General features: G+C 53.2%; 2 protein-coding genes and 1 long non-coding RNA gene across 9 annotated transcripts; 2 read left to right on the top strand and 1 right to left on the bottom strand.

Moving 5' to 3' along the window:
- The first annotated feature begins 4001 nt into the window (after positions 1-4001).
- MLPH (melanophilin) lies at positions 4002-23013 on the top strand. Of its 7 annotated transcripts, XM_046943549.1 has the most exons (18): positions 4002-4136; positions 4303-4426; positions 8236-8457; positions 8738-8874; positions 9821-9859; positions 10447-10541; positions 11071-11202; positions 11980-12175; positions 12644-12810; positions 15871-15954; positions 16962-17153; positions 18937-19119; positions 19900-20055; positions 20158-20250; positions 20404-20466; positions 20612-20669; positions 21305-21402; positions 21559-23013. In XM_046943549.1, the coding sequence occupies exons 1-18, from the start codon at positions 4049-4051 to the stop codon at positions 21583-21585; spliced, it is 2154 nt and encodes a 717-aa protein (XP_046799505.1). In that variant the 5' UTR covers positions 4002-4048; the 3' UTR covers positions 21586-23013. The 7 variants fall into 7 exon arrangements, with proteins under 7 accessions (XP_046799505.1, NP_001108552.1, XP_015144655.1 ...); NM_001115080.2 differs by having other exon boundaries at positions 4002-4426; positions 21559-23011; XM_015289165.4 differs by lacking the exon at positions 4002-4136 and having other exon boundaries at positions 4310-4426; positions 19900-20034.
- Positions 16494-18675, bottom strand: LOC121111291. The gene is made up of 2 exons (XR_005861420.1): positions 18406-18675; positions 16494-17534 (listed from the first exon to the last, which is right to left on the bottom strand). It is a non-coding gene; the product is annotated as an uncharacterized LOC121111291 (long non-coding RNA).
- A 565-nt stretch (positions 23014-23578) lies between the features above and the next one.
- PRLH (prolactin releasing hormone) lies at positions 23579-24523 on the top strand. Its single transcript, NM_001082419.2, has 3 exons — positions 23579-23689; positions 23987-24132; positions 24337-24523. The coding sequence occupies exons 2-3, from the start codon at positions 24036-24038 to the stop codon at positions 24501-24503; spliced, it is 264 nt and encodes an 87-aa protein (NP_001075888.2). The 5' UTR covers positions 23579-23689; positions 23987-24035; the 3' UTR covers positions 24504-24523.
- Positions 24524-25124: the final 601 nt, after the last annotated feature.

Below are 25124 nucleotides of genomic sequence, written 5' to 3'. Positions count from 1 at the left end.
GCACACAGAGCCTTATCTTGCCATACACCCCTACTTCCTTGTGAGTAACCTGGGGCGGGGTGCAAGTCATCCCTCCGGAACAACAAGGGCTTGTTTTCCCCTACAGGTCCCTGACAGCCCTCCAAGTCCATGAATGGCTGAGCCATGGCCCTGAAACCATTCCTCTTTGCATGCAGGCTCCTATAGAGTTTCTACCTCTAGGTAGAAAACCAACACCTGGGCTTGTATGCCCTCCTGGGGAAGTGTCCTTGGCCCAGCCATGACCATGCAAAAACACTGCTAAGTCACAGCACTGGCTCTGGGAGCCAAACGGGCTCGTTTTCTGCTTAATGACACAAAAACTCACCTCCCTCCTGGCAGAGTTGGAACAAGTTGTTTGTTTGGTGGGGTTCTGGTTTTGCTCCTGAATTCAATCACGCCTTCGGTTAGCGATATGCATTCCTCGTGATTGTGGCAGCTTGCAGAATAAACACCAGGGTGGTTTCTCAAAGGATGTCCTCCCCAGGGTCAGCCACCCTACGTGCTGAGTCCAGTGCTCTGCTTCTCGCAGTCAGCCCCGTTGCCCCACTCCTGCCAAGTGTAACCTATGCTGCGCATGGTTATCCCAGCAAACAGGAGTGATGAAGGACGGATGCTTGGGGTCTACTGCTTTTTAGTGGTATCAGCTTTGCTTTTAGCATGGCAAAGAGACCCCTCGAGACTCTAGCGAAGCAGGAATGGGTTCAGCAGCAGCAGCAGCCGGTGCCTTCAGACAGCCCAAAGCAAGCACTCTAGACATGCACAGACTCCTGCAGCTCTCAGGTAATTAGCTTTCTAGAACTGTGTTTGCGTGCCTGAATGCAGTTCGTTTTTGACCTTGGTAACTGTCTGAACAAGAAGATCCAGTTGGGTGTCCTTACCTGATTAGTGTAACCTTCTTCACATCTGTGTAGGTGCTCAGGGCCCAGCTGCTTCCACTGGCAAATCCTCCAGCACTGCTACCCGTACGGGTAGTGTCAAACCAAGTCCCTGCTGCAGGGTTGCAGGCCTGGTTCTGATATAAATTATCAATAGTAAAAGAAAGGAAATACGTTGATGCTGCCAGAGTATCCCTCCCGTGCACTGTCTGGGACTATTTCATTTTGATGACCACAGTATAGCTTGCACTTCCTCATTGTCAAAACGGTGTGAAGAGCCTTAGGGTGTACTGCAAGCTAAAAGAGAATAGTCTGCTGAAATGAAATGAGGAGTGGTACAGACAGTCCATCCTCTGCCTCAAGACAAGGTTAACATGACCTTATGCCAAATCCGAGCTGTTTGTAAGGCCTTCCACCTCTGCAGTCATCAGGCTATTCTGGGGTACTACTTGAAATCAAGAGTATTTGAGCTCAAGGATGAAAGTCCAGAGCTCCAAGATGGGTTAGAATGGTCCTCAGGGGGAAAGGGTGGAAACCTGTCTGTCCTCTGCTTGGTCTGGTCTCCTTGTGAAACACTACCAAATGTGGGATCAGCACCGTAGTCACTGAGCAGCCTCCCCCACCTTAGATTCTGTGACCCACTGAAGCGCTGTTGGCCCAACCATAGAATCACAGAATGGCCTGGGTTGAAAAGGACCACAGTGATCATCCAGTTTCAACCCCCCTGCTATGTGCAGGGTCTCCAACCACCAGACCAGGCTGCCCAGAGCCACATCCAGCCTGGCCTTGAATGCCTCCATGGATGGGGCATCCACAGCCTCCTTGGGCAACCTGTTCAGTGCGTCACCACCCTCTGGGTGAAAAATCTATGAGCATTTAGCCTATAAGGTGTGTTGGTCCACTGGTCGTTGGCATGACTCCCCAGCTAATGCTAAAATGAGGGATGAACTTCACCCAGCTCCAGGCTCTGACCCTGAAAGCGTATCTCAGACCTCACCTCCCAGGCTGGGTGGGATTTGTGCCTGCTTACTGCACCCTCTTCAGCCCCAAACAATCCTTTAGCCATGAACATATCGTGTTGCTGCCGGGTTGTAACACCTGTCTCCGACTTGACCTCCTTGAGCTGAAAGTGATTAACTCGTGTTTGTTCAGCTACTGTTTACCTTGGTAATTCCTGGGAACTGTCAAGTGACGGCCTTCGCCAACTATTTTACCACCTCTCTGCAGGCAGTGGTTTGAGTTACATTTTTATCAGCACAAATGAGATGTTCCCATAGGACCACGTTCACCTGGATCGATATAGGAAATCCACAACTTGAGGGCTGTTCCTGTTAAAACACCAATTTCTGATGGCAGCCCTCCCAGATGGATTTTCATTAGGCGAGGGGATGGGATTCCCTTCTTATTAAGGCATCAGCTGGGGGAAAAAGAAGGTGGTGGAATCTGTAGGGATCTGTAGGAAGTTGGAATCTGCTGTGTTTCACTGAGCAGCAAAAACGCCCCTATATGAAATACGGCTTCCACCCCAACGATGACAGTACAAACATTCTTCTCTTATCCCGTGACTGTGTTTATCTAATTGCAACCGATGTCAGAACATCATTTTCCAAGATAATTACCATCGAATGGCCATTTTCTTTAGGGGAGGCTGCTGGGTTCGTTCTGGTAGCCTCCAAATGAGATACGGTCACGCAATAACAGAATTTCACAGTGGTATTAATAGACAAAACCCGTATCAAACCCTTATGGGCCATGTACAGAAATAGCAGGGGCACTGTGCAGCCCTTCCCTGCCCTTCTTGTTCTGCACCAGCGTGACGGGAGCGGGTGAGAATGGGTCTTTATCAGTGTGCCAAGGGCTGATGGAAGGCAACCACAGAGCCCAGGGATCTCATGACTCGGGGATGACTGCAGAGCAGCACACGCTCAGGGCTGCCCTGCTTCCACAAGGGCATGTTTCTCTTCAAGAAGCTGCTTGAAGCACCAAAATACTGCTCTTTTCCTTACCCAACGAGGCCAAAAATCACCATCTGAGCCTCAGTTTTAACCATACCCAAGTCACTCGGCTAGCCGTATCATTGAGCTGGAGGAGAGCTTCCCATAAGGAATGCAGTTCCTAAAGAGACACAAGACTTGGAATTTATGGCCACCTATGGGCCCACATCCAGTAAGCCTCCCACTCCGCTCCGATCCCAAGCACTTGGGACCTGGTAATTGAGTTGGCAGGTCCTGGAACAGGGTCTCGTTATGATGTTAATTGGGATCTATCAGCCCGCTGTGCTGTTTGGGTGCATTGGGGCGCACAGGCTTGCGGACACACTTACGTAAGGATGGCTCAGCTCACATCTCACCCCTGCCAAAAAACTAATTGCTTTCACCAGGACAGCATCTCTGCTGGAAGAGGGGCTGGAAATCAACGTATGGCATCCAGAGATCACGCATTCCTGATACCCAGCGTCTGTAATTATCACTTTTTTCTGTACAAAATCCATCCAAGTTTGGATTGAAAAATCCCCTTCTGGCTCTGTCCGTAGGGTTTAGCCTAATCTTGTTTCAAGTGAGTTAGTGGGGGAGATAATTCCCTGCACCACGCGGGCAGAACACGGCGGCCGAGTGGCCAAAGCCCTCCAGGGCTGGCTGCTCACACTGCACTCAGCCTTTTTAGGACAGAATGTTTTTCTCCTTCTCTGATGAAGATAAGAAAAGGCCTTCTTTTCATTCTCTTTCTCATTCTCTCCTTCTTTTCGTATATGCAATACAGGAATTCTCACTCAGAGGCACAGGGAGTGTTTGTTTTACCGAGGGGGCAAATGGCGAATACAGCAACAAGACCAGCTTTGCTAATTGGATTATTGCAATTTAAATATGTTCCTCCAGGTACATGAGATGCTTAGCATGGGTTTGATTTTTTTTTTTTTAATTTATTTAAATCCTGTCAAACCATCTCCTGTTGATAACTGTAAATGAGGGGAGCGCTGTCTGCTAATTAAGCTATTGGCTCCCGGTGCAGCTCATACTCTCCAAATTGCTGGGAGGGCAGACAGCGTAGCTTGGGCATCCAGCTGCTTCCATTTCCTTCATTAAAGCTGCTGGTTTAACGAGGTGAGGTGGGGCACAGGGCAGGGTTGGTGGTGGGATGCTTGGTCCTTGCCTATGCCCTGCCTCCATGCTTGCCTTCCCTGGGGAGGTGCTTTAAGACCGGTTGGATCTACGCTCCCTGCACAACACGAGTGGTTTGGCAGTGAGTCAATGCTTCCTTTCACCCAGCTGGGCGGATGAGGTGTGGGGCTGGCAGGAGCCAGCTCGACTGCCCGTGGCCCCATTATTTGGGGCGGTCACGGAGGTGGGGCCCAGCAGTGTGTCGGGTAACGGGGCCGGCCATAGGAATGCCTCTGGTTGTCACTTAGGCTCGCCGTGCAAGATGGGGAGGAAGCTGGATCTCTCCAAGCTGACCGACGAGGAGGCCAAGCATGTCTGGGAGGTGGTTCAGCGTGACTTCGACCTGCGGAAGAAAGAGGAGGAGCGGCTGGAGTGAGTACCTGTGCCTGCCAATGGGAGCTACGGGCTCCTTCATCTCGTGTTGAGCATGGATAAAGCGGTGGGCATGGAGGAGAGGGCTGTAAACTGAAGGTAGTGATTGATAGGTGATGTTATCAGCTGTGTCAATGTAACCAGGGCAGTTGATGGGGCAGCCTGTCTGGCCCCGCTCAGTATATCCCACTGGCTGGTGGGATCCATTTCCTAAGGAGTCCTTAGCCATGTGGTTAAGTGGGGTCTTCTGCCACTGTGTTGTCTCATATGCTTCATAAACAGAATCATAGGATGTCTTAGGTTGGAAGGGATCTTAAAAGTCATCTAGTTCCAACCCCAGGTGAAGAATGCTCCCCAGTATAGTGGGAACTGGGAGCCTATGGACCCTGGAAGGACCATTGGAAAATAACTGAGAGGAGTACAGCAGTTGTCAGGAGGCTGAAATACGCTCCACGGCAGTCTGTGCCATTCTGGGGTAACTTCAGGGAGCCACAGATTGGGATAAAATAGAAAGTAGCCAAACTGCAAATTGATGCGCACACTAAAAAGGAAAGGAGTTAGCAGCGCTGTTGCAGCCCAAGCAAGGACTTAAGGCAGGTTTTTCCCAAGAGTGTGTAAGAAAACAGCATTGTTTTCAGTGGCAAGGGAAGCAAGGAGGTTTGTAAAGTTCCCTTTTCGTGGCATGCGAGACACTTGTGTGATGTGCTTTGCAATACGATGGCAGCTGGTGGGGAAACAGGTTCCTCTGCCTGCAGTGGGCTTCCTCATGCTTCTGAGGACTCCCTGTTGGGCTGGCCAGGCACCTTTGCAGCAGTTAACCAGGAACAAGAGCCCCTGCCCAGCCACAAGCCACAGTTCCTGCATGCACGGATCTGCTGGGATGAGTGATCCCATCCACTGCCTGCACTGAGGATGCTGAGCAGGGCAGGTGGGGTGTGCCATCCAGCACCAGCTCTCAGCTGGAAATGCTGGAGCCTGCTGATTGCATATCTGATCACTGCGTGGGAGGCGGAGAGAATTCCCTATCATTGCCATCCTGTGGCTGGTAGCTCTGAAGCGGGATGCAGATGAGCCAAGGGTGCTGTAATACCTGTGATTACTGGAAAGGGCAAGTGTCTGCCTTGTGACAGAGCTGTGCTTTGCCTGGAGGAGGGAGGTGGGGACAGACATTGCTGTGCCCTTCAGCAAAGCAGTGGGCGATGTGAATTCCTCACTGACTTGACCTGGCGCCAGACTGGCTTAATTTGAGTGCCCTGTGTGGATCCCATAGGGAGTGTTGTCTGGTTGCGGGTCAGCATAGCTGCAGCTGAGCCTCCAAAGAGGCAGAGAAAAGCACCGAACTCAGGTGAGGTAAAGAAAAAAGGTTAAGCAAAAGCGAAAGAATAAGGGGAAAAGCTGGGCTGTCTTGTGGTCCCAGCTTATTCCTGTGTGCTCCTCTGCCTCCCACCCGAGATGCAAAGTGCTGCAATGCCCAGCAGTCACAGCTTTTATATTTAGCTTTCCACCTGGACGAGCAGTGCAGAGCTCAGTGCAATGTTTAAATGCCCTGTTCTGCTCCATTAGCTGCTTCCTGCCCCACAGAGGACCTGTGTTAACTCTGTGGGGCCTGGCACTGCTGAGGCATATGGGGTATTTGGTGAGCTCTGAGCACAAGGAGAGGTGCTGCTGGTGCACATGGCTTTTCAGAACAGGGGCTGGCCCTGCAAACAAGAGCTGAAGGCAGCGGGGAAGGTTGGGTCCAAAGTCAGCTCGAGTGAGAGGAACTCATTTTGTTGCGGGCAGGATAGCAAGTCCTGTTTGTCTGGTTTGTGCAAGCAGGAAGTGATAAATGTGATTGAAATTCATTCTGTGAAAACGGGCGAGTGTGCTTTGACCTCTCCTGCAGCACAGGCACCCCCAGCAGCAACGTCTTTCAGTACAAGCATGTCACCCAGCCACAGGTTGCGCATGGGCTCACCAGCTCAGCTCTCTGTCTCCACCAAGCTAAAGCTGGTCTAGATTTATGGTACAGCAGATATCCCTATAGAGCCAGGCCATACCAGACCACCCTGTGTGCTGGACGAGAGGATACACGAGTGTTTTCTGCATGTGACAAGCTGGGATGTGATGGAAGAATCCCATCGATCCTGCTCCTTTTGCTGTGGCCATCCCCTCTTGGTTCCCTGGGCCTGTCTCAACATGCAAGCCTTGTAGGAGCGTTCCCCCACTTGGTCTTTTTCTTCCCTTTCAGCCTCCTCTCTGTGTTTGTATCAAAGCTATTCACCCAGCATGGACAAAAGCTCCAGCTGCCCAGAAACCACACAAGTATGTGCCTGAGAAATTCAGGAGCAGCCTCTGTGGGGCATCTCAATGCCTCCTTGCATAAGGCTTGCTGCCAGAACCCCCCTGCTTTAGGGACAGAGCAGCTGGCATCTCCCTGCATCCCTGCTGCTGGTTCACTTTGAGCAGAGCAGTGCAAGGATGGGCTGCCGGCACGGACAGACGGAGGCATGCAGGTTTGAAACCGGTTGGGCTGAGGCTCATCCTTCCTTCAGCAGATCTCGAGGGCGAGGGAGGGGAGGCGAAGGGGTCCGACTGGCTCTGGGAACAGGTAAAGGCAGTCCAGGGAAAGACCCTGCTGGAAGCAGCCTGGGTGCGGCGTGGCAAAAGAGAGCTGGGTGCAGCCCAAAGCTTGGGGTCAGCACCTAAACCTGCAGCCCTTTTGGTGTAGCCATGGATGAACGCAGCGTGCCACGAGCTCAAAGGCAAGCAGTGTCCCTGGGAAGCTTTCTTCTTCCTCTTTGTTTGCTGTTTGCCCTTCTGGACTGATTGCTGCCGTGCCTGCCACCAGGGTGAAGACCAGGGCAGTGGTTTGGGCTTGTGCAGTACCTGCTTCCTTAGCTTGTGTGCTTAGAAGGTGGTTTGTGAGGCTGCCACAGCCAGCAGCTGGGTGGGTTTTGTGTTTTGGGGTTTGTTTTATGTAGCTATATGTAAGCTTACTGCTTATTTTCATACGTTGCGTTCCACAGTGAGTGCAAGCTGCTCCATCAGGAAGCTCCAGAGGGAAGCTTTGCAGTGGCGTAGTTGACCAGATGCAGTGCAAAGCCTCCTGGTTGCTTGAGCTTTCTGGTCCTGGCCAATCTCTGCCCTGCAAAACGCAGCTCACTCACCCTGCCCAGATGGAAAACAAGCCTTCTAGGGCCTCTTGCAAGTCAAACACCATCTCTCAACCATAGCCCAGAAGGCAAACATACCTGGGCTAGCAAGGAGAACAAACAGAAAGCCTTTGGGTAAAGCCTCCATCCCCCTGAGGGTTTGGGTTGAAATGCATTTCAGCTGCTGCAGAGGGTTTGGTGGCAAAGAGATGCCCCATGCAGCAAAAAGGACCATAGCAGCAGCAGATCCTGATGCATAGGGACCTGCTCTGGATGTGGAGCCCTCTGCCTCGCTCAGCTCGGTGCAGTTTTACCCCGTGATAGGTTATTAATTAGATTTGCCCTGCAGCTGTTTCCACCAGCTGTGGGACTCGAGGTGCTCCCTGGAAAGTCAATCATTTCCTGGGCTGATCGAGTGTTACTGGGTTTGCCACGTGAGAGGCTGCGGAGCTCACCGAAATGCTATTGCGTGCTGGGGAAAGGCATCCAGGATGAAAACATAACAGTGGGTGGAGAAATCTGCTCGCGGATGGAGCGATGCAAAAATCAGAGTGGTAGCACTGATTTCCTTGGGGTTACTGCAGGTAGCCGGGGCTGGGAGCAGGAGGGGAGCTGCTGGTGGTGAAACAGCAGCCAACTAATGCACGCCCCTCCATTTTTGGGATGCATCGGCAGGGACCTGAAGTGCAAGATAGACCAGGAAAGCAGCAAGAGAGAGTTCCTGACCCACCAGTCCCACCTGAACGAAACGCACTGCGTGCACTGCCTGCAGCCCTTCAAGTTCCTGCTGAACAGCAAGCGGCAGTGCCTGGATTGCCGCTTCTACACCTGCAAGAGCTGCAGCCGCTACAACAAGAGGGAGCAGGGCTGGGTCTGTGACCCCTGCCGCCTCTCCAGGTATGGGCACCTCGTGCTGGGGTGTTGGGGTGGAGAGTTTCTACAGCCTCAGCCCCGTGCTCAGTTTGTCATCGTAGAATCATTCAAGTCGGAAGGGACCTTTGAAGGTCACCTTGTCCAACTCCCTTGTGATGAATGGGGACAGCTTCGTGCTGGTCTCTGCGTTCTCTGCTTGCTCCTCATACCCTAAGGGTGACCCTTCTGCTCAGTGGGGTGGGAACGGGGTGAGGGTCTGCTTTGGAGAGGCTGCCTCACCTCCGTGTGCTTCCCTCCTGGGCAGGGTGGTGAAGATCGGTTCCCTCGAGTGGTACTACGAGCATGTGCGCTCCCGCTTCAAGAGGTTTGGAAGTGCCAAGGTGCTGCAGTCCCTCTACGGCAGGCTGCAGCCAGGCCAGAAGGGGAATTCAGCTCTTCTAGGTGAGGACAAGCGCCGGGGTTTCTGCTGTCCTGCAAGCTGGGCAGGCACCCGAAGGGATGCCAGCCAGGGAACTTAGCGTTGCTACCCATGAAGTAGCAGGGTGGGATGGCCAAGCTCTGTCTTCAGCTGAGGTTAACTTTCTCACCTTGGCTTGTATAGTTTGCTAAGGAGTTTGCTTAACAACTGGCTGCCTGCAGGCTTGCCATGTGGTAGATGGAGCAGCTTCAGCTCCCTGCTGTCACGTCTCTGTCTGGCACACACACAGCTAGCAGGCACAGAACCTGCCGTAGCCATGGCAAGCCCTCGGGATTTTAGGGTCTGAGGTTTGAGCCTGGGTGCTGTGCACGCAGCAGCTGCTGTCAGCAGGTGGCACTGACTGCAGGCTCAAAGCCTGTCCTGGCACCTTGGCTCTGCCTGTGCCTGGCTGTGGTTTGTGTGCCCGGCTGTGATTGCCACCCCTGCAGCTGGTGCGCTTTCTTGACACCAGCGCAGCGCCTGTGGCACGTGTTTCTGATCCATTTTCCTATTTAAAAAGGATAAGAGAATCACAGAACGATTCCAGGTGGGAAAGACTCTTAAGATCCCCACATCCAACCCCAGCCCACCCCACCATGCCCACTGCCCACGTCCCTCAGTGCCACATCCCCATGGTTATGGAACACCCCCAAGGACGGTGACCCCACCACTCCCTGGGCAGCTGTGCCACTGCAGCACTGCTCTCTCTGAGAAGAAATAGTGCCTAATATTCAAGCTGATCTTACAAGTCAAGCTCTGTCTCCGAGCACGCGCTTTGTTCTCTCCAAAGAGCCTTTGATGGTTGTGCCTTGTGATGGCTGCAGACGGAGAACTGTGGTTAAGTGCTGCTGTGAGGCTTGTCCTGTGCTAGCAACCTGGAGAAAACATTTATTTATCTTCCTCCCTTTTTCTTTTCCTCTTGTTGTCCAGGTCTTCATGACAGAGTCTACAGCCTGCCAGACATCAACAGTAAGTCAAAAACAGGACTGCAGTGTGTGTTTCCCAGTCGGATGGGGGTTGCTGCTGTTTTTCTTCTCGCCCCCTCTGGTTGTGGGTACCCCAGGGCTGCTCGGTGTGGCTGGGACGAGGAGCCTCACTGCTCATCCCCTGCCCTGCAGCACCCCTGGGGCTTCTGAGGGCAGACTCTGAAACAACAGGGCTTTTTGTTGCCTGCCAGACTTGTGGCTTGCAAGTACCCGCCATGATCTCAGTGCATCCATGTCATGTGCTTGAAGCTGGCTGTCTTAGTAACAAATGCACTGAATCTGTGGGTTTAGGCTGTGTTCTTCTTGCAGGAAGGGTTTGGTCAACCTTGCCATTGGACATCTTGCTCTTTCAAGAGGATTTTTTTTGTTCCTTTTCTTTCCATTGTCCCCTTCCTTTTATTTGTGCCACATGGGAGGTACAGTGCAGCATGCCAAATAGTACGAATTGAAGGGGGTGTTTCCAAATCAGACTTTGATGTACCACCAGGGTATGCCACAGGGCATGGGTTGCCTGCCCCAGGGTCAGGGTGCAGGAGCTGCCCGTGCTCACCATGCCTTTGTCTCCTCCAGGTGAATGCCAGCTCCCTGCCAACGGTGGCATTGGGGACGACAGTGAAGATGAGGATGATGCGCTCCATGGAGCTGAAGCAGAGTGCTACAGCAGAGTAAGGGCTTCCCCTGCAGCCACTCATCCCTCCTGGGTGCAGTGTAGCCTACCTCGGGTGGTGGTGGCTGGGTTCTGCTCTCTGCTCTGCTTCCTGATGTTAACCCCTCTCCCAGACCAGCTCGTGGCCTTCCCCATATCTGGAGAGGTTTACTCCTGATATCAGAGGCATGGAGTTGCTTTAGGCCCCAAGAGCAGCTCCTGAGCCTCTTTCTGAGGGGTTCAGCTGCTCGTCTTGCCTTCAGTGCCTTTATAAACCAGCAGAGCATCTTGCTGTCTGCTTATGGCCACAGTCCTGATGCAGAGACCACGGAAAACCAGGTCTCTGAGTTCAGTCCTGTGCAGTCCCACATAGCTGGCTCCATGCAAGCAGGGTACCCCTGAAAGCCCAGCGTTCTCCAGAACAAGTGGGAGCTTCCCGTACCGGGAGCTTCCCACAGGCAGATTCCTGCAGGCCAAGCAGACGAGGGCCCCTTCTGCTCTCCATGGAAGTCAGCTGAATTTTGCACTCTCACACTTTCCATGCCAAGATGCGCAAGACAAAGCGCCTGCTGTCTGTGCACCCCTTTGATTTCGAGCTGGACTCGGATTACTCTGCCCAGTCTCGCCGCCAGTCTGCCCAGCTCTCTCCAGTGGCCATCAACAGCCCTGATGCTTTCCAGGTACTGGGCTTGCCTTTCTGCCTCTCCTCCTCCTTCTGCTCTGGCTGTAGGGTTGCACGGTGGCTTTGGGAGGCGGTGGTGCTGGTCTCTGTGCAGAGCCCTGCTATTTCTTCTTCCATTTCAAGCCCTCTGCCCGAGTGAGAAGCAGGAGAGCTGACTGCAGTGAGGGCTCTCTGCACCTCTCCCTCAATGATCATTGTGGTCCATTTCAACCCAGGCCTTTCTATGACTCTGAGAAGGACCCTGCATGGCTATAAGGGTGGGAAGTCTCCATCTGTCAGAGAAGAGAACATGGGGCACAAAACTGCTTTGTGCCAACTGGCTGGGGGAATACAGGCAGGATTTGGGACAAATGGGCAGATTCATTCTTTCTTTAAGCAGATACGTATGTTCTTTATCTAAGCTTGCCCTTCTGCTGTGGAATTTAATGCAAGCACAAGGAGGCCTGACTCAAAGTCGGTGTATTGGTTATTGGGGAGCAGATGGCTGTTGCTACGTTTGCAAGTCGAAGTGTGTGATGTTTTAAAGGCTGGATCTTGGGGCCCAAGGCTTTGTCAGCCTGGCGGATGGGACCGTGCCTAGCTCTCATAGAAACTAACAGTGCCCCCTGGCAGCCACCTGAAATATTGCTCAGCCTTAAGATGAAAAAGCCTGTGAGCCAGGTTGCTTAAAACCGGCGTTATAAAGGGTGAATCCGTGCAGCTATTGGAGGACAAAGCTAGGAACTGCTAGGGGGGATGGGGAGGGCAGTCCCCAGCATCAGCCCCCGTCTTTCAGTCCTTCCCAGATTTCTCTGGCCCACCTGAAGATGCCCCCCGAGAGCCCAGGCTGGAGGAGGCTGACCTGGCAGCTGTGTTCCACATCTTGAGGGAGCAGGAGCAGCACCTCAGCCCTCCGGAGCAGCACTTCAGCACGGAGGTTCGGCTCACGCTCAATGCACGCAGAAGGAGCCTGGACAGGAGCTCAAAGCCTGGTAGGTGTATGGGCTCCAGCATCCTGCTAGGGGAAAAGTGCCTGTAAGAGCTACCCAAGAGACCTCCCCAGCCCTCGTTGCACCTTGGGAAGCCACGCTCTCTGCTTTCATAACCATGCGCCTCGTAGGTAAACTGCTCCCAGCACACAAACTGAATGAGGAGCAGTGTCCAAAGCTGGGCTGCAGCATGACTGAAGAGGCAGGAGCAGGTTTTAGTGAAGGTCCCAGCTGCTTGGGCTCTGAGGGGGTGAAGGGAACGTTCCTTGTGCCCCCCCTGTCGCTCAGCTGGACCCTGGTTAGGTGGATGGAGCTGCAGGCTGAACCTCTGCTTGCAACTCTACCGAAGGACAGAAGGAGTAAATTGACCTGCTTATTTGCTTGTCTGAGAGATGGGGTCGACGTCCTGGGCTTTATGCTGAGGGCTGTGGATCTCCTGGGTCCTAATACTGAAGCCTTCTCCCTCCAAAGGCAGCCCCTGGGTGGAGCAGCCCCGGTCCCCCTACTCTGCAGACATGGACACCTCCGATGAGGACGTGAAGGGAGCCCCAAAGCTCACTGCCTGCCTGCCTCACTACCTGAAACGCCGGAGCAGAGCCTCCTCCCAGGAGAACATCAGCCACAACTCGGGAAGTCAGGTACCAAACAGTGCCACCAAGGCCCGTGGGGTGGCCTAGGGGCTGTCACATCTGCTTGCCACATTGTGGTTGTGTGGCAACAGGTGGATGAATGCCCAGGCCATGCTCAGCCCTCTGGGCTATGCAATGGTGGCCATGAAATGGGAAGCCAGGCTGGGACATGGGAAAGTGCATTTTCTACTCATCCACTCTTCATGGTGAGGAGATGAGGCTTTTCTCTGCCCCATTAGTATTACACAGTATTCCTTACATCAGCCCTTCTTCTATGGCCATGGCTGGGAGAAACTGTACCCGCTGTTGTTGCAGTAACAAGTCTGCCTTCAGTGCTATTAATTTCCATCCTGCCCTCATTAATCTACACGCTACCTATAGTTTTACGTGTCCTCATTCATCGAGTGAATGGGCTTTGTGATCAAGGGTTGGAGGGGAATGTTTAATCAGCCTCAAGATCCTATTCTTTGGCAGCATGGAGCATTCTGGCCCCGGTAGGACAGGGTCAGGCTGACCTGTCACGCATCTCTCCCGAGTGATAATAGGGGAACAGCCTAGAGAAGAGTGTCAGGAAGGCTGTGCGTTTGTTTTAATTGTAAAGCGAGGACCTGGCAGTTCTTGACATCACCTTTGAGAAAGGATGAGAGCGATTAAGCCTTCCCTGACCCTCTTCAGCAGCAAAATGCACACTGGTGTCTGACCACACAGATATCCAAGGGGAAAAGTGTGCTGGTTCCACTCACAGCTGTGCACATCTTGGGTGCTGCTGAGCACCACGCTCTGTATGCCTCCGTGGGGGCACCTTTCCTTTGGCCTTTATTTCTCTCAGCATATGTTCAAATTGGTGGATGTGCTTCATTTTCCAGCCCACTGCAAATGGAAAAAGCTCAGCCTGGGTGTTCTTAATGAGCCCACGGTACGTTAGGCATGAAATGTGCACAGTGCTTTTTGCAGTGGGGAAATGGGGCCAAATTCCCACCGGTGCTCCAGATGACTTCCTTCATCTCCTCTCCTAGCCCTGGTGTAGGAGCACTGTGCTTGCTGTTTTTGCTCTGTCTCAACAGCGTGAAGGCTTCGGTGGCACCTAATGGTTACAAGGCGTCTCGTAATTCCCAATTCAACCCCATTTGTTTGTATGCCAGCATCGTTCATTAGCTTAAGTAGCTGTTCATCCTTCCTGCCCTTTATGTGGCTGATGGGTTTACAGCTAGCAACGGCTAGCAGAGCCTGCCCCTTGCCCAGCAGGAGGAAACGGGGCTCTGTGCTGGCCCATTAACCCCACAGCAACACGGGTATGGCTGCCACCACTAGCCTGGGAGAGGCCAACAGGAGCCCAGAGAGGAGAGAAAGCCAGAGCAGCTCTTAAAGCACAGAATTAAGCTAATGTTTGTTCATCTAAAGTGTTTTAGTAGAGATGTATTCACCAGCCCTTGTTGTTCAGAGAGCAGTGCAGGTGCACCAGCCCCTAATGGGATACACCCTATTGGGGTGCACCTCGCTTTGCACAGGGATAACTGGGCACTAAAGCCAGCCTTGCTTGGGAAGGAGAACAAAAGCCAGCTCTTCCTGTCCTTGTAACCTGCCAACAGCCAGCTCTGCACTGTGCTCTGACCTCTCCAAGCCGCTGCTTACGGGAAGTGCAGACAGCACCAGGTGCTGAGCTCACATTCATCCCCTCTCCTGAAGTTTATGGTCCATCACAGGCTTCTCATTGTCACCGGGGTGCTGCAAGAGTCAGGCCCAATGGTACCGAGAAACCACTTAGCGCTGGCGTGGATTGCTTCCTGCCTGTGGGTTTAATGCTGCTTAAAGGCTCATTCAATTCGGGGCAGTAATTGCAACTCTCTGCTCTCCCCAAGTGCCAGGTTGTTACATCCATCTTCACTTAAGCAGATGCAAGCTGTTGTGAGGATCTAATTAATCAAACACCAGCCAGCACAAAAAACTCGGTGAGAGGGTGGAAGTGTTACAGAAACAAAGCGGAGCCCTCACGTCTCTTTGTTGCTCCATTTACTTACTGCATTTGCTGCTCGTCCCCTTTGAGTGGGAGGCAGCCACACGGAGCAGGAGTGATGCAGCAGGCAGCGTTTTGTCTGTACGGAACGGGCAATATTTTACATCATTTGTGTTTTATTCCTTTGGATCAAAGGAGAAAGCCCGGTCTTGAAAGAAAGAAAATATTTATTTCTGAAAGAAGGAGGAAAAATAAAGAGGTTCCTTTTATGCTTTCAGTCATTTAACCACAAAAAAAAAAAAAAAATCAACTTTGTCGTGGCTCTTGAGCATAGAAAGCCATTTCTCCGTGATTTTTCAGACTTCTGCCTTTATTTCTCCTCTCTTTTCAGCTGGTAGAGGGAGGAGGAGGAGGAGAAGAGGGTTGAGAATCCTGGCAGATCAAAGCATTGAGGAGCTGGGAAACTTCAAAGCGTGTTGGGAAAAACTTTCAGATTTGTGTTCTGACTTGGAATTTGTCATGGGAAACTCCTCCCTTCTTTCCCCCTCTCTTTCCCAGTGATGTATTCAGCAGGGGATCACGGGGTAAATGGATGAGCTGGTTGAAAAAGACCGCGGTACGAAGTGAAAAGTGCTGTGTAGATGAATTTGGGGCAAGATAAATGACTGTGTTACAATCCCATGCCTCTGGACACCAATGGGTGCTCTGCGGCTGGTGGTAGGGTTTGGTGGTCACCACGGAGAAGCTCCCAGTGCTCTGGTGGGACTTGCAGTGCTTCATGGATGCAACGTCCCTTTGAGCATTATGGTTTTGAGGAGAGGTTCTGCACCTCGTGGAGCTCTTCAGGGTGCCCAGGGTAACAGTCCTCCACTCTCTGCCCAACACAACGTGGTATTCTGGTATCTTGGTCTCTAGCATTGAGGGATATGGTTAGCGAGAATGGTGGGGATGGGTCAACAGTTGGCCTGGATAATCTTAGAGCTCTTCTCCAACCTTAGTGTTTCTATGATTCTTTTTTACTTCTGCTGGTTGCCTGCCCTCCCCCGGGCTCTTTTCCTACTGTCCTGTCCACGGTGGCTGGTCTGTTCTCTGTTTTTCTTTCTCCTTTCCTCTAGATTCATGAGCTCAACAAACGCATGTCAGTGATTGAACGCGTGCTGAACCGCTTGGAGGAAAAACTCCTGGTGCGCTCTGCTGAGGTAACAGGGAGACTGAGTGGGCTTCACTGGCCCCTACCTTTCATTAACAGAAGGGTTGCAGGGGGAAATCAGCACCCTGGGCCAGCCCAAAAGCAGCATGACAAGGATGGGCAGTGGGACTGTAGGAAAAAATGCTTGGTCCAGCTCCCCAAAGGGCTTAACTCCTCTTGTTTCAGGTAGCAAAAACATTGCATAGTAGGAAAGAAATGGAGGCAAGCTTAACCTAGGACATTTGGGCCCCTGTGCAAGCTAGAGCCAGGCCTCTTCTGCACAAGGAAAACCGTGTTTCAATTTGATTCTCTATTAAGTGCTCATAGGAGAATCAATCAGTATGTACAGAGAAGTGATTTGCTTATTTTAAATGAGAGCTCTGAATCAAGAGGGACTTCTGTATTTCTGCTGGGCTGCTCTTGTCTTGCTATGCCATCAGTCTTGGAAGGAAACAGCTAAATTAAGTTAAAGTTGGGTGAGGATGTAGAATCTGTGAATACATAGGTCGCTTAACATTGATTTTGGGCTTCTAATTTTAGGCTATGTACTTTTCCTTCATGTGAACCCATTGCAATGAGGTGCTCTGACCGCTAATGGCTCAGTAGGATGGATAGTGATAATTACAGAGCAGTCCGTCAGGCATGGGGGAGGAACAACGTAATGTCTTATCCTTCCCGAAATTCCTAATGGGGACAGCTATTTGGTGTTCCTGTTGGTAGATCCGAGTGCTTTCTCATCACACATCAGAGTACTGAGGGGCTCTGATTCAGCATGCTGGGCGACCTGAGAGAATGGGGGTTCTCCTTGCAGCCTGATGCATTGCCTTTGGCTGGTGGGGATTTGTGCCCTCGGAGCTGCCAGCCATACCATGGCTATAAATGAAAATATGGTGGTTTTTGGTCCATAATCCCTCGTGTGCTTTTTCTTCTTTTTTTTTTTAAGGGGAAAATTCCAATTTTCCACAGGGAAAACCAAATAAATTCTGCATGAACAATTCCCTTCTACTGTCGTTTCAGTCTCCGGCCACAGAGTCCCAGCTTGATCCTGATGCCGAGGAGGAGGAGTTGAAGAGAAAGCTGGAGGAGTTCACCAGCCACATCAGTGACAGAGAAGTCTCCTCTGAGGAAGAGGGTCGTGAAGAAAGGAAGGAAGTGAAGAGACCTGAGATGAACTCCTCCAGTGATGACATAGCCAGTGAAGCTCGAAAGGTAATCTGTGCCCTCGCTTACACCATGACTGTGTCTCTTGTTCGGTCTCGCATCAGCTTGATGCCACCAGGGCTGTGGCTTGTCTGGATCAGCTGCCTGTACCATAGAGCATTCTAAGTGTGGAAAGGATGACCCACACAGATCAAGTCCAGATCTCAGGATAGGAAAGTCCCAGGGTATTGGATTTAGACCTTTCACCTTAGGAAGACTTGTAGGCTCTCCCAGATTGATTCAAAGAGTTGAAAATAAATTCTCTTAGAGGTCTGAAAGACTACTGCCCGTCATGGGAAGGGATGCAACATCTACATCCATGCAGAAGAGTATTACACGCTGATGTCAGGCTCTGGATTCCATTACAGGGATGCTATGGAGAAGAGGGTCCTGTTAGGGAGAGAAGAGTTCAGTGATGTTTTGGCATTGGCAGTCCTTGGCAGCCACCTGCTGCATCTTGAAATGTCTCTTCCAGACCTACCAGCAGTCCCACTTTTCCCCACATATTCCCCACACATTCCCCAGTAGGGCCATAAGCATGAAGCAGAGAGGCCAAGGTCAGGCAGGTAACATGGGGGTTACACAGCTCAGCTCCCAGGCAGAGAGACATCCAGCCTTCTGCACTGCAATGACACTCAGAGCAAAGGCAACAAATACCATAATACTGAGTGAGAGATGACTGCAGTGACGTGCAGGTGGAGGAGTTTGGGTTAAAGGCTGTGTCAGAGCCTATTTTTACAGCAACCTGCCTCGTGGTTTGTTTGAGAGATTTCTAAGGGTGTCTCATGAGAAAACCCATCCTGACATAAGTGATCTGCAGTTATCAGAACTGAGTTCAGAGCACATCCAGAAGCGGGGAGCACAGGGCCTAATGAAACTCAGCACCACCTCCATGACCAAATCCAGACCTGGGTCTGGAATTCACATAATCTTCGGTTGGTTTCTATGCAAGTCCCATCCAGTCGGGACAAAAGGCTTCTAATGGGGGAGCACTCAGATAAAAGCAATGTTTGTGGTGTGAAATGTGAAACTCTGCTGTACCATGAGGGCACCATAAAGTGATAAAAGTGTCAGCGGGGCCAAGTTAGCTGGTTCTTTGCAGAGTGGCTTGCCTGGAAATACGTGCAGTGGTAAACAAAACTGTTTGTCTTTGTCTCCAGTGCACATATCATCCCAATCTCCTTGGTTTCTAGGGAATTATCAGCTGAGAGAGGGATGATGAGTTTCTTGGGTCTATTTTTACGTGTGCTTTATGACTTACCTAGCAAAAGGGCTAACGCGGGCAGCACTTAGAGGCCATCACAGCTGTCACTGCTCCTTGAGGTGGGAGGTGAGGAAATCAGCCCCAGGCTCTGGCAGTGGGGCAATGCAGTACTTCACATATGCTTTTCCAGTGCAGCGTCACAGCTGGCCAACCTGGCAGGAGAAAGGGTAAGAGAATCATTGGGTATTCAGGATGGAAAAGATCTCTGAGATCACCAGCCCAACCCACCCTTCCATGCCCACTGCCCACCTCCCTCCATGCCACATCCCCATGGTTATGGAACAACTCCAGGGATGGTGACCCCACCACTCCCTCGGCAGCCACATTTTCAGCCCTACTGGAGAGCCCTTAAGCCCTTTCATTATCCCTTCTCCATCTTCCACTGGCTCCCATAGGCTAGATGGCCCTCCATTGTTACAACTGTAACTCCATTGAGTTGTACACTACGAGCACACGTTAAAATAATGAAATCCTTTTTTTTTTTTTTTTCCCCTCACCCTTTCCTGTACTTTGACGGGGCATTTGCAGAGGTCCTCAGCTCAGTCTTTGAGTGAAATCACGGCCAAAGCACTGAGAGCCATAAACGCCACGGAGAAAGCGGTCTCCGAGTCACTGCAAGGACAGAGCTGGGGCAGTGATGGCTGTGCCCTGCATCTCAGCATGGAAGATGGGAAAGAGGCAGCCGAAGCATACCGCAAGCTTGAGGAAAATGTAAGGTTCCCCAGAGCTTCTGTGAGCAGGGAGGGAATTGGGGGTGGGAGTGTAGTGGACTCCCCATGCTCCTTGTTAGTGGGTGCTCCGGAGGTCAAAGGATGGGCACCACAAGCATATATGTATAAAGATGCTGCGACCCTCCCAGCTGTGAAGCTGTAGGTTGTGAGGCTCAGGGTAGACTTTAGGGGAAAGAAAGAGCTCTGTTTGCCTCAAAAGAACTAACCGAGGGTTGCCAAACTGGTTTTCTTATATGCCTCAAACAGTAGGTTATTTATGGTTCATAGACACAAAGGTCCTCCTGGCTAAGTGCTGTAGCTGGAGATCTGAGCTTGGGCATCACACCCGTGCTCCACCAGCCATATGCCCTCTGCTGAGCCCTTCCTGCTGTCCAAGTGAGTCATGTTCCTTCCTTTGGAGGGTGCAAGACCAAATTTTGGGCTTCCTGTTTCTCCTGCTCATGGGCTTGGGAGCCGTGTGCTCGTTCCACAATTCCCTCGGGTCCCCAGTGAGTCACATCCCACTGGTTGCTGCCTGTCTTGAGAATGCTTAATGATGTACAATGGTCTGGTAGCAAATAGTGCCCTTGTGACTCACAGACTGAATGATTGCACTTGGTTATGGACACGCTGCCTCAGGACTTGCATTGGGGCCAGTGGGGACCTGTGGGATGTGGGTGCTCAGCATGCCAGCAGAGAGGGCTGGAGGAGCTGGCCATGCATTAGCAGTACCAAGATTTTGGGATCATTCAGCAAAACCATGGCCTTCTGACGTTATTAGGTCTACCTGACTGCTGGGAAGGCCTACCAGCTGGAGACAACCCTGACAGAGCTCGAGGAAGGGGCCCAGCACTGCGGCACCACCGACTTGGAGCTGTCGGAGCTGGAGGACAAGGTGGCCTCGGCGGCTGCACAGGTACAGCAGGCAGAGAGCGAGGTAAGGGCTGGCCAGGAGCTGCTTCACCTCCAGCCCAGCAAACGCAGCTGGTTGGGAGTCCTCCACGCACCGCCCGCCTGTTTTGTTTCCTTCCCTCTAAAGATATCAGATATTGAATCTCGAATCGCAGCTCTGTCCGCTGCGGGGCTGACGGTGAAGCCGTTGGAAAAGGCAAGGAAGAAATCAAACGGGCAGGTGAGTGGGGATGGTGGGGGGTTGTGAGCGCAGGAAGGGCTGCTGGCTGCTCCCAGCTCCTTCCCGGCTGCTCTGAGCCTCACTGAGGATGAGATGGGAGGCTGCTTTGGGGTGAAGCAAACCCAGAGACCTGTGCCCCTTTTCTGTCCGCAGGCCTTCCACCTCTGCTCCCCCAACCTTGCCAGCAGCCCAGGGGAGTCTTTGGATGATGTTAAGGTGGGTACGTGTTTAGCATGTGTTTAATAAACCTTAGTCCCGTGTTCCAGGACACGGGTTTGAATGCTTAGCAAGGGCAGCAGTGCCTCCTTTGGAGGCACCTGTGTCCTCCCACTCCCCACAGACTGCTTTCCCTCTCTTGCAGGCGATGTCTGGGCCACAGGTCCTCAGGAGGAGGTTCAACAGTCCCTTTGAAATCGCTGGTAAGAGCTGTGGCTCCGTCTGTGGGATGACCTTGGCTCATAAGGTGCTCGGTCATCTCTCTCCCTCTCTCCCTATTTTCTCCCTTTTTGGAATGCTGTTCCCTGTGCTTGTGTCCTGCCAGCACAGCCACAGAGGAAACCTCATCTGTGGTGGAGGATCAGGGTCAGCTCTGGGGACAGGATGAGGTGGCTCCCATACAGATCTTGGTGGCAGACAACTGCCTGCCCCAAGGGCCATTGCTCTGCAGTGTGGGCTTCTACCACCCTAGTGGCTCTGCCTTCAAAACTAGCCCTCAACACCCCACCTAAGTCCATTGCTTCTTCCTTTAGCCGTTTCTTCTCACTTGGTCACTGGTCAGTGACTTGCAAAGCAGTCCAAACTGGTAGTGGAGAAAGGGAGATGACTGAGTAGGAAAAGCATCATAGGTTTGGGAGGTGAGAACTTGTGTGTGGGACAGGTATGCCCTGTGAGTAGGAAGTGAGGGGATTGCAGGGAAGTGGAGTGCTGCCAGAGGTGGAAAAGCCAGGTGTGACACACACTGTAGGGGCTGTTTACAAGGAGCTGGGCACTCCTTATGAAGCCCCAAATATGGAGCACTACCCAGTCTCACTTTATGCCTCTTCTTCCATCACAGGCTTGGATGACTCCTTTGACCGCAACTCGGTTTACCGTGGCTCACTGACGCAGAGGAACCCCAATGGGAAGAACAGGAGGGTGGAGCGTCTCTTTGCAGTACGTGGCCAGGCTGGCAGTGGTACCCATCCTCTGGTGCTCCCCTCCAACCCTCAGAGCTCCAGGAGGGATAGGGAACGTGCTGCTCATGTCACCTGGGGCAGCACGTGGGGCAGGGGACAGCTGTGCTGATGCCTTGTCTCTCGTGCCTTGCAGAAGCCAGTGATGACCCACCTGTCCTGAGGAGGGGACACCCACCCACCACTGCATTTCAGCGCCAGTGCAGGACCTTGGCACACAGCCTTTCCCCAGTGCTTGCCCTTCCTTCTCCCCTGGCCGCATCCCCCTGGAAGCTGGGAGAGAGAGGAACAAGGTGCTGGAGTGCAGACACATGGCCGGATAATTATGAGGACCACATCTGTCTGAGCAGGATGCTGCTCTCCTTGCCCCTTCTAGTAGGGACACTGTTCGGTTTAGTGGGAACCACTGGTGGTGATGCCAGAGGAAGGGTCCCCGTGGTAAAGCACAGTGTCCCAGGGCCAGATGCGCATCCCAGCACTGGTCCTGCCACCCTGCCTCATCCCTGGGGCATTGCTTCCTTTCCCTGCATGGGAGCTGCATTGCATTGCTCCCAGCAGGCTCTTGGCCAACAACTCTTTGCACTAAACCCAGTAAGTACGTGCTGAGGCTTCTTGCCTGAAGCAGCTGGGCTCATACGGGGACGTGAGTGAGGTGAGGCTTGCAGGAAGAGGCAGCAGCTTTTGCTGGACCAGGGGGAAGAGGGCTTGGGGTCAGTCTGACCAAAGGTGCCCTCTCTTCCTGTAAGGCCCCAGCAGCAGGCTCAGAAGGAACCCAGCACCAAACTCTCCCCAGTCTGCAGAGAGGTCCCCTGGAGCTGTGTCTGTGTTCCCTAGGGGCTGCGCTAGGCCTGAGCTCCTAGCAGGCAGCAGCAGCACTGCTAGCACCCTCCCATGCCCCTAGGCTGGCTGTTTTCCTCCACCTTCTGCTTCCACTGACTGGAGGCTGGGGGGAGATTTTTGTTAAGTTAAGCCAGTCCCTGTCTTTTACCCTTTAGCCTGAACTCCCAGGGTTTGGCTTTGGTCATAGCAGAGAACTCACTGTCTAGATATTAGTCCTACAGTCATCCCAGAGCAGTCGTGTGAGTCTGGAGTCTGGAAACCTACCACTTCTGGATGGAACAAAACCAGTTTTCCTTTTTCAAAATGAAATCCTTCATGGGGAAAGAGCCCCATTTGCTGCAGCACAGCTGCTTTCACCCTCCCCAGCTTGCAAGCAGTTGATGGCACACACACACACATGTGCACCCTTCTCCTTCGAGGACCCGTGGAGGCTCTGATCTGCAGGTGGTGAGCACAAAGCCCTGCAGAGCTCCACTGAGCTCTGGGCAATGCTGTGGGTTTGCCTTCACCCCACACACCTCTCAATGTACCCGGTTCCATCAGTAAACCAAGTCCTTTCAGGGGTCAGGCAGACTCTTGACCCTCTGAAGCCTTCCCCATGAGTCTCAGCAGCATACAATAAGGCGTTGTTCAGATTGTAGTTATCCACATTAATATTTGCTGGCCTCTTGCCCAGACTGCCTGTGTAGAGATGATATATATATGTACACTACATCACACAATAAAGCCAACATCGGGTCCAGAACCCATAGTCCGTTTCATAGTGTCTTCCTTCAACACGCTGCAGCTAAGGACCCTTTCTCTCCCTGCCCTTCCCTTTGCCCAGGTACTGTGGTTAAACCCTGGCCCCACGCAGTCCCTTGCACGCTGCCACGCAGTACGGGACCTCCCTTTGGCCATATATGGGGTCTGCTGTCCCGGCTGCGCTCCCTCCCATCCCATCACTGGAGGGCAGCATGAGAAGCAGCGCAGCGCTGCTCCGCGCTCGGAGTGAGCACGGTCAGGGGTACCCAGCTGCTGCTCCAGCACCACGGAGCAGGGGATGCTTGGGGTTGCCTCCGGGCAGCCCCACACGGTGGCCATACGCCTGCTCGTCCGGGCAGGGACCGCATCTTTCCCAACACCCCCACCGGTGGAATTCATCCCGTCGCCCCGAACCGCGTCACGTCGAGGACGGAGATCATCGCGCCTCGGCCGGCTGGAGATAAAATTATGGTCCTTTATGAGTCACGAAAATCCCTTTCCTGATTTGACGAGAGCGAGAGCGGGGAGCGGCGGGGAGGGGAGGGGAGATGCCTCGGCTCTTCCCGCCGGGGTTCGTTTCTGACATCAGCACGGATCCGGGATAAAAGCGGCGAGCGGCACCCCGGGGCGCAGAGGGCGAGCGCTGGGCTCCGCGGGACGGCACCGGGCGCTGCGGGACCGAGGTAAGCGCGGGGCGACGGGAGCGCGGCGTGGGCTCTCACGGCTGCTTCCCCGAGCCGAGGGCTCCGGCTGCAGGTGGGGCTGCTGCAAACTTCACCGCCTCCCCTGGGGGAACCCGGAGCCGGTCCGGGGATGCTGCGATGGGATCCGGATGGGGATGGCCTTCCCCGATGGCGTTTCCACGACGGGGACGAGCTTTCTCCATCACCTCGCTACCAGCACAGTGGGGGTCCCGTCAAGGGAAGCCGCCGGCTTCGTGACAAGCTGAGAAAGCGATTGCCCTGTGTGTGTGCCCGCAGGTTGGGATTGTCGCCGTTGCCGAGCAGCTGTCGGGGGAGAGCGTCGGGGATGAAGCTGGGAGCCACCTGCCTGCTGTGCTTGCTGCTCACCTGCATGGCCCTGCCCGCCGCCGGCCGCCTCCGTGAGCGCTCCATGGAAATCAGGAGTAAGGAGAGCAGGAGTAAGGGAACCCCCCCAGGATCCTCCCTGGTACCCCAGCCCCGGGGTGCAGCCAGTAGGTTCGGGCAGCGTTGCTTTGCGGCAGCCCAGCACACTATCCCGAGCACTCCTCTCTCCCCTGGGTCCCTTTCTTTCTTCCCCACGTGCTGTGCCTCGCTGCCCTGACTGTTCCTCGCCTCTCTCCTTGCAGACCCAGACATCGACCCCTCCTGGTACACCGGCCGTGGCATCAGGCCCGTGGGGAGATTCGGGCGACGGCGAGCGCTGGGGGAAAGCGCCCAACTCAGGAGGGCTGCCCTGCACCCTGCTTGCATCCCCCCGCACACCCAGCCCTCCCGGGAGCAGCGAAGTGCCTGAGTTGAAGATGGGTGACACCAATAAAAGCCCTTTTTCCTCTTCTCCTGCCTGGTCCTGACTCTGCTCTGAAACCCAGTGCATGGGGAGCTTGGGGTGGGATAGGGCTTGAGTCCTAGTGGTGTTGGGATCACCTAAAATTAAGCCCTGGAGGCTCTCCTCTCTTTCTACAAGTGAATCCTATGGGACTCCCAGTGCATGTCAGCACCCCTGAGCACACCAAGCCCCCCACCTCACCACAGAGCCCTGTTTTCATGGCATGGCTCAGAGGGCATCACTCACTCTGTGACACCCCTCTCACAAGCTGAGTCTCCATTCCTGTACCCATTTCCCAGTTTGGAGTGAGGATGACGTGGATCCCAAATGCAACCTAAGGATGGACAGCAGGGATCAGGACTGCCTAGGGAGGGAAGGGTTAATCTGGGAGGGATGAGGCAAGTGGCAATTAGCTGATAGTGAATTAGCTGCCTAACTAACAGAGGGGATTTAGGCTGGAGGAGGAAGCTGCTGGGAAGGATTCCCCCCATCCTACATTGGGATGCCTCAGTGCTGGGAAGGTATTGCAGAGGGTGTGCTGGCATATGAGGGGCAGGAGGGGAGAGCTTCCTGGCCAGAGGAACCAGA

Source organism: Gallus gallus, chromosome 7 (assembly GCF_016699485.2).
Source record: "Gallus gallus isolate bGalGal1 chromosome 7, bGalGal1.mat.broiler.GRCg7b, whole genome shotgun sequence".
NCBI classification, from domain to species: domain Eukaryota; kingdom Metazoa; phylum Chordata; class Aves; order Galliformes; family Phasianidae; genus Gallus; species Gallus gallus.
Note: the sequence above shows the minus strand (reverse complement) of the source record. Positions and strands in the feature narration are given on the sequence as shown.

Bases quoted from the DNA above. Each gene is read 5' to 3' on its own strand.
- MLPH (XM_046943549.1), top strand. From the start codon at position 4,049: ATGCCCTGCCTCCATGCTTGCCTTCCCTGGGGAGGTGCTTTAAGACCG. The intron at 12,811-15,870 runs GTACCAAACAGT...CCTTTCCTCTAG, and splicing joins GCCACAACTCGGGAAGTCAG to ATTCATGAGCTCAACAAACG. The intron at 20,056-20,157 runs GTAAGGGCTGGC...TTCCCTCTAAAG, and splicing joins TACAGCAGGCAGAGAGCGAG to ATATCAGATATTGAATCTCG.
- PRLH (NM_001082419.2), top strand. From the start codon at position 24,036: ATGAAGCTGGGAGCCACCTGCCTGCTGTGCTTGCTGCTCACCTGCATG. The intron at 24,133-24,336 runs GTAAGGAGAGCA...CTCTCCTTGCAG, and splicing joins GCGCTCCATGGAAATCAGGA to ACCCAGACATCGACCCCTCC.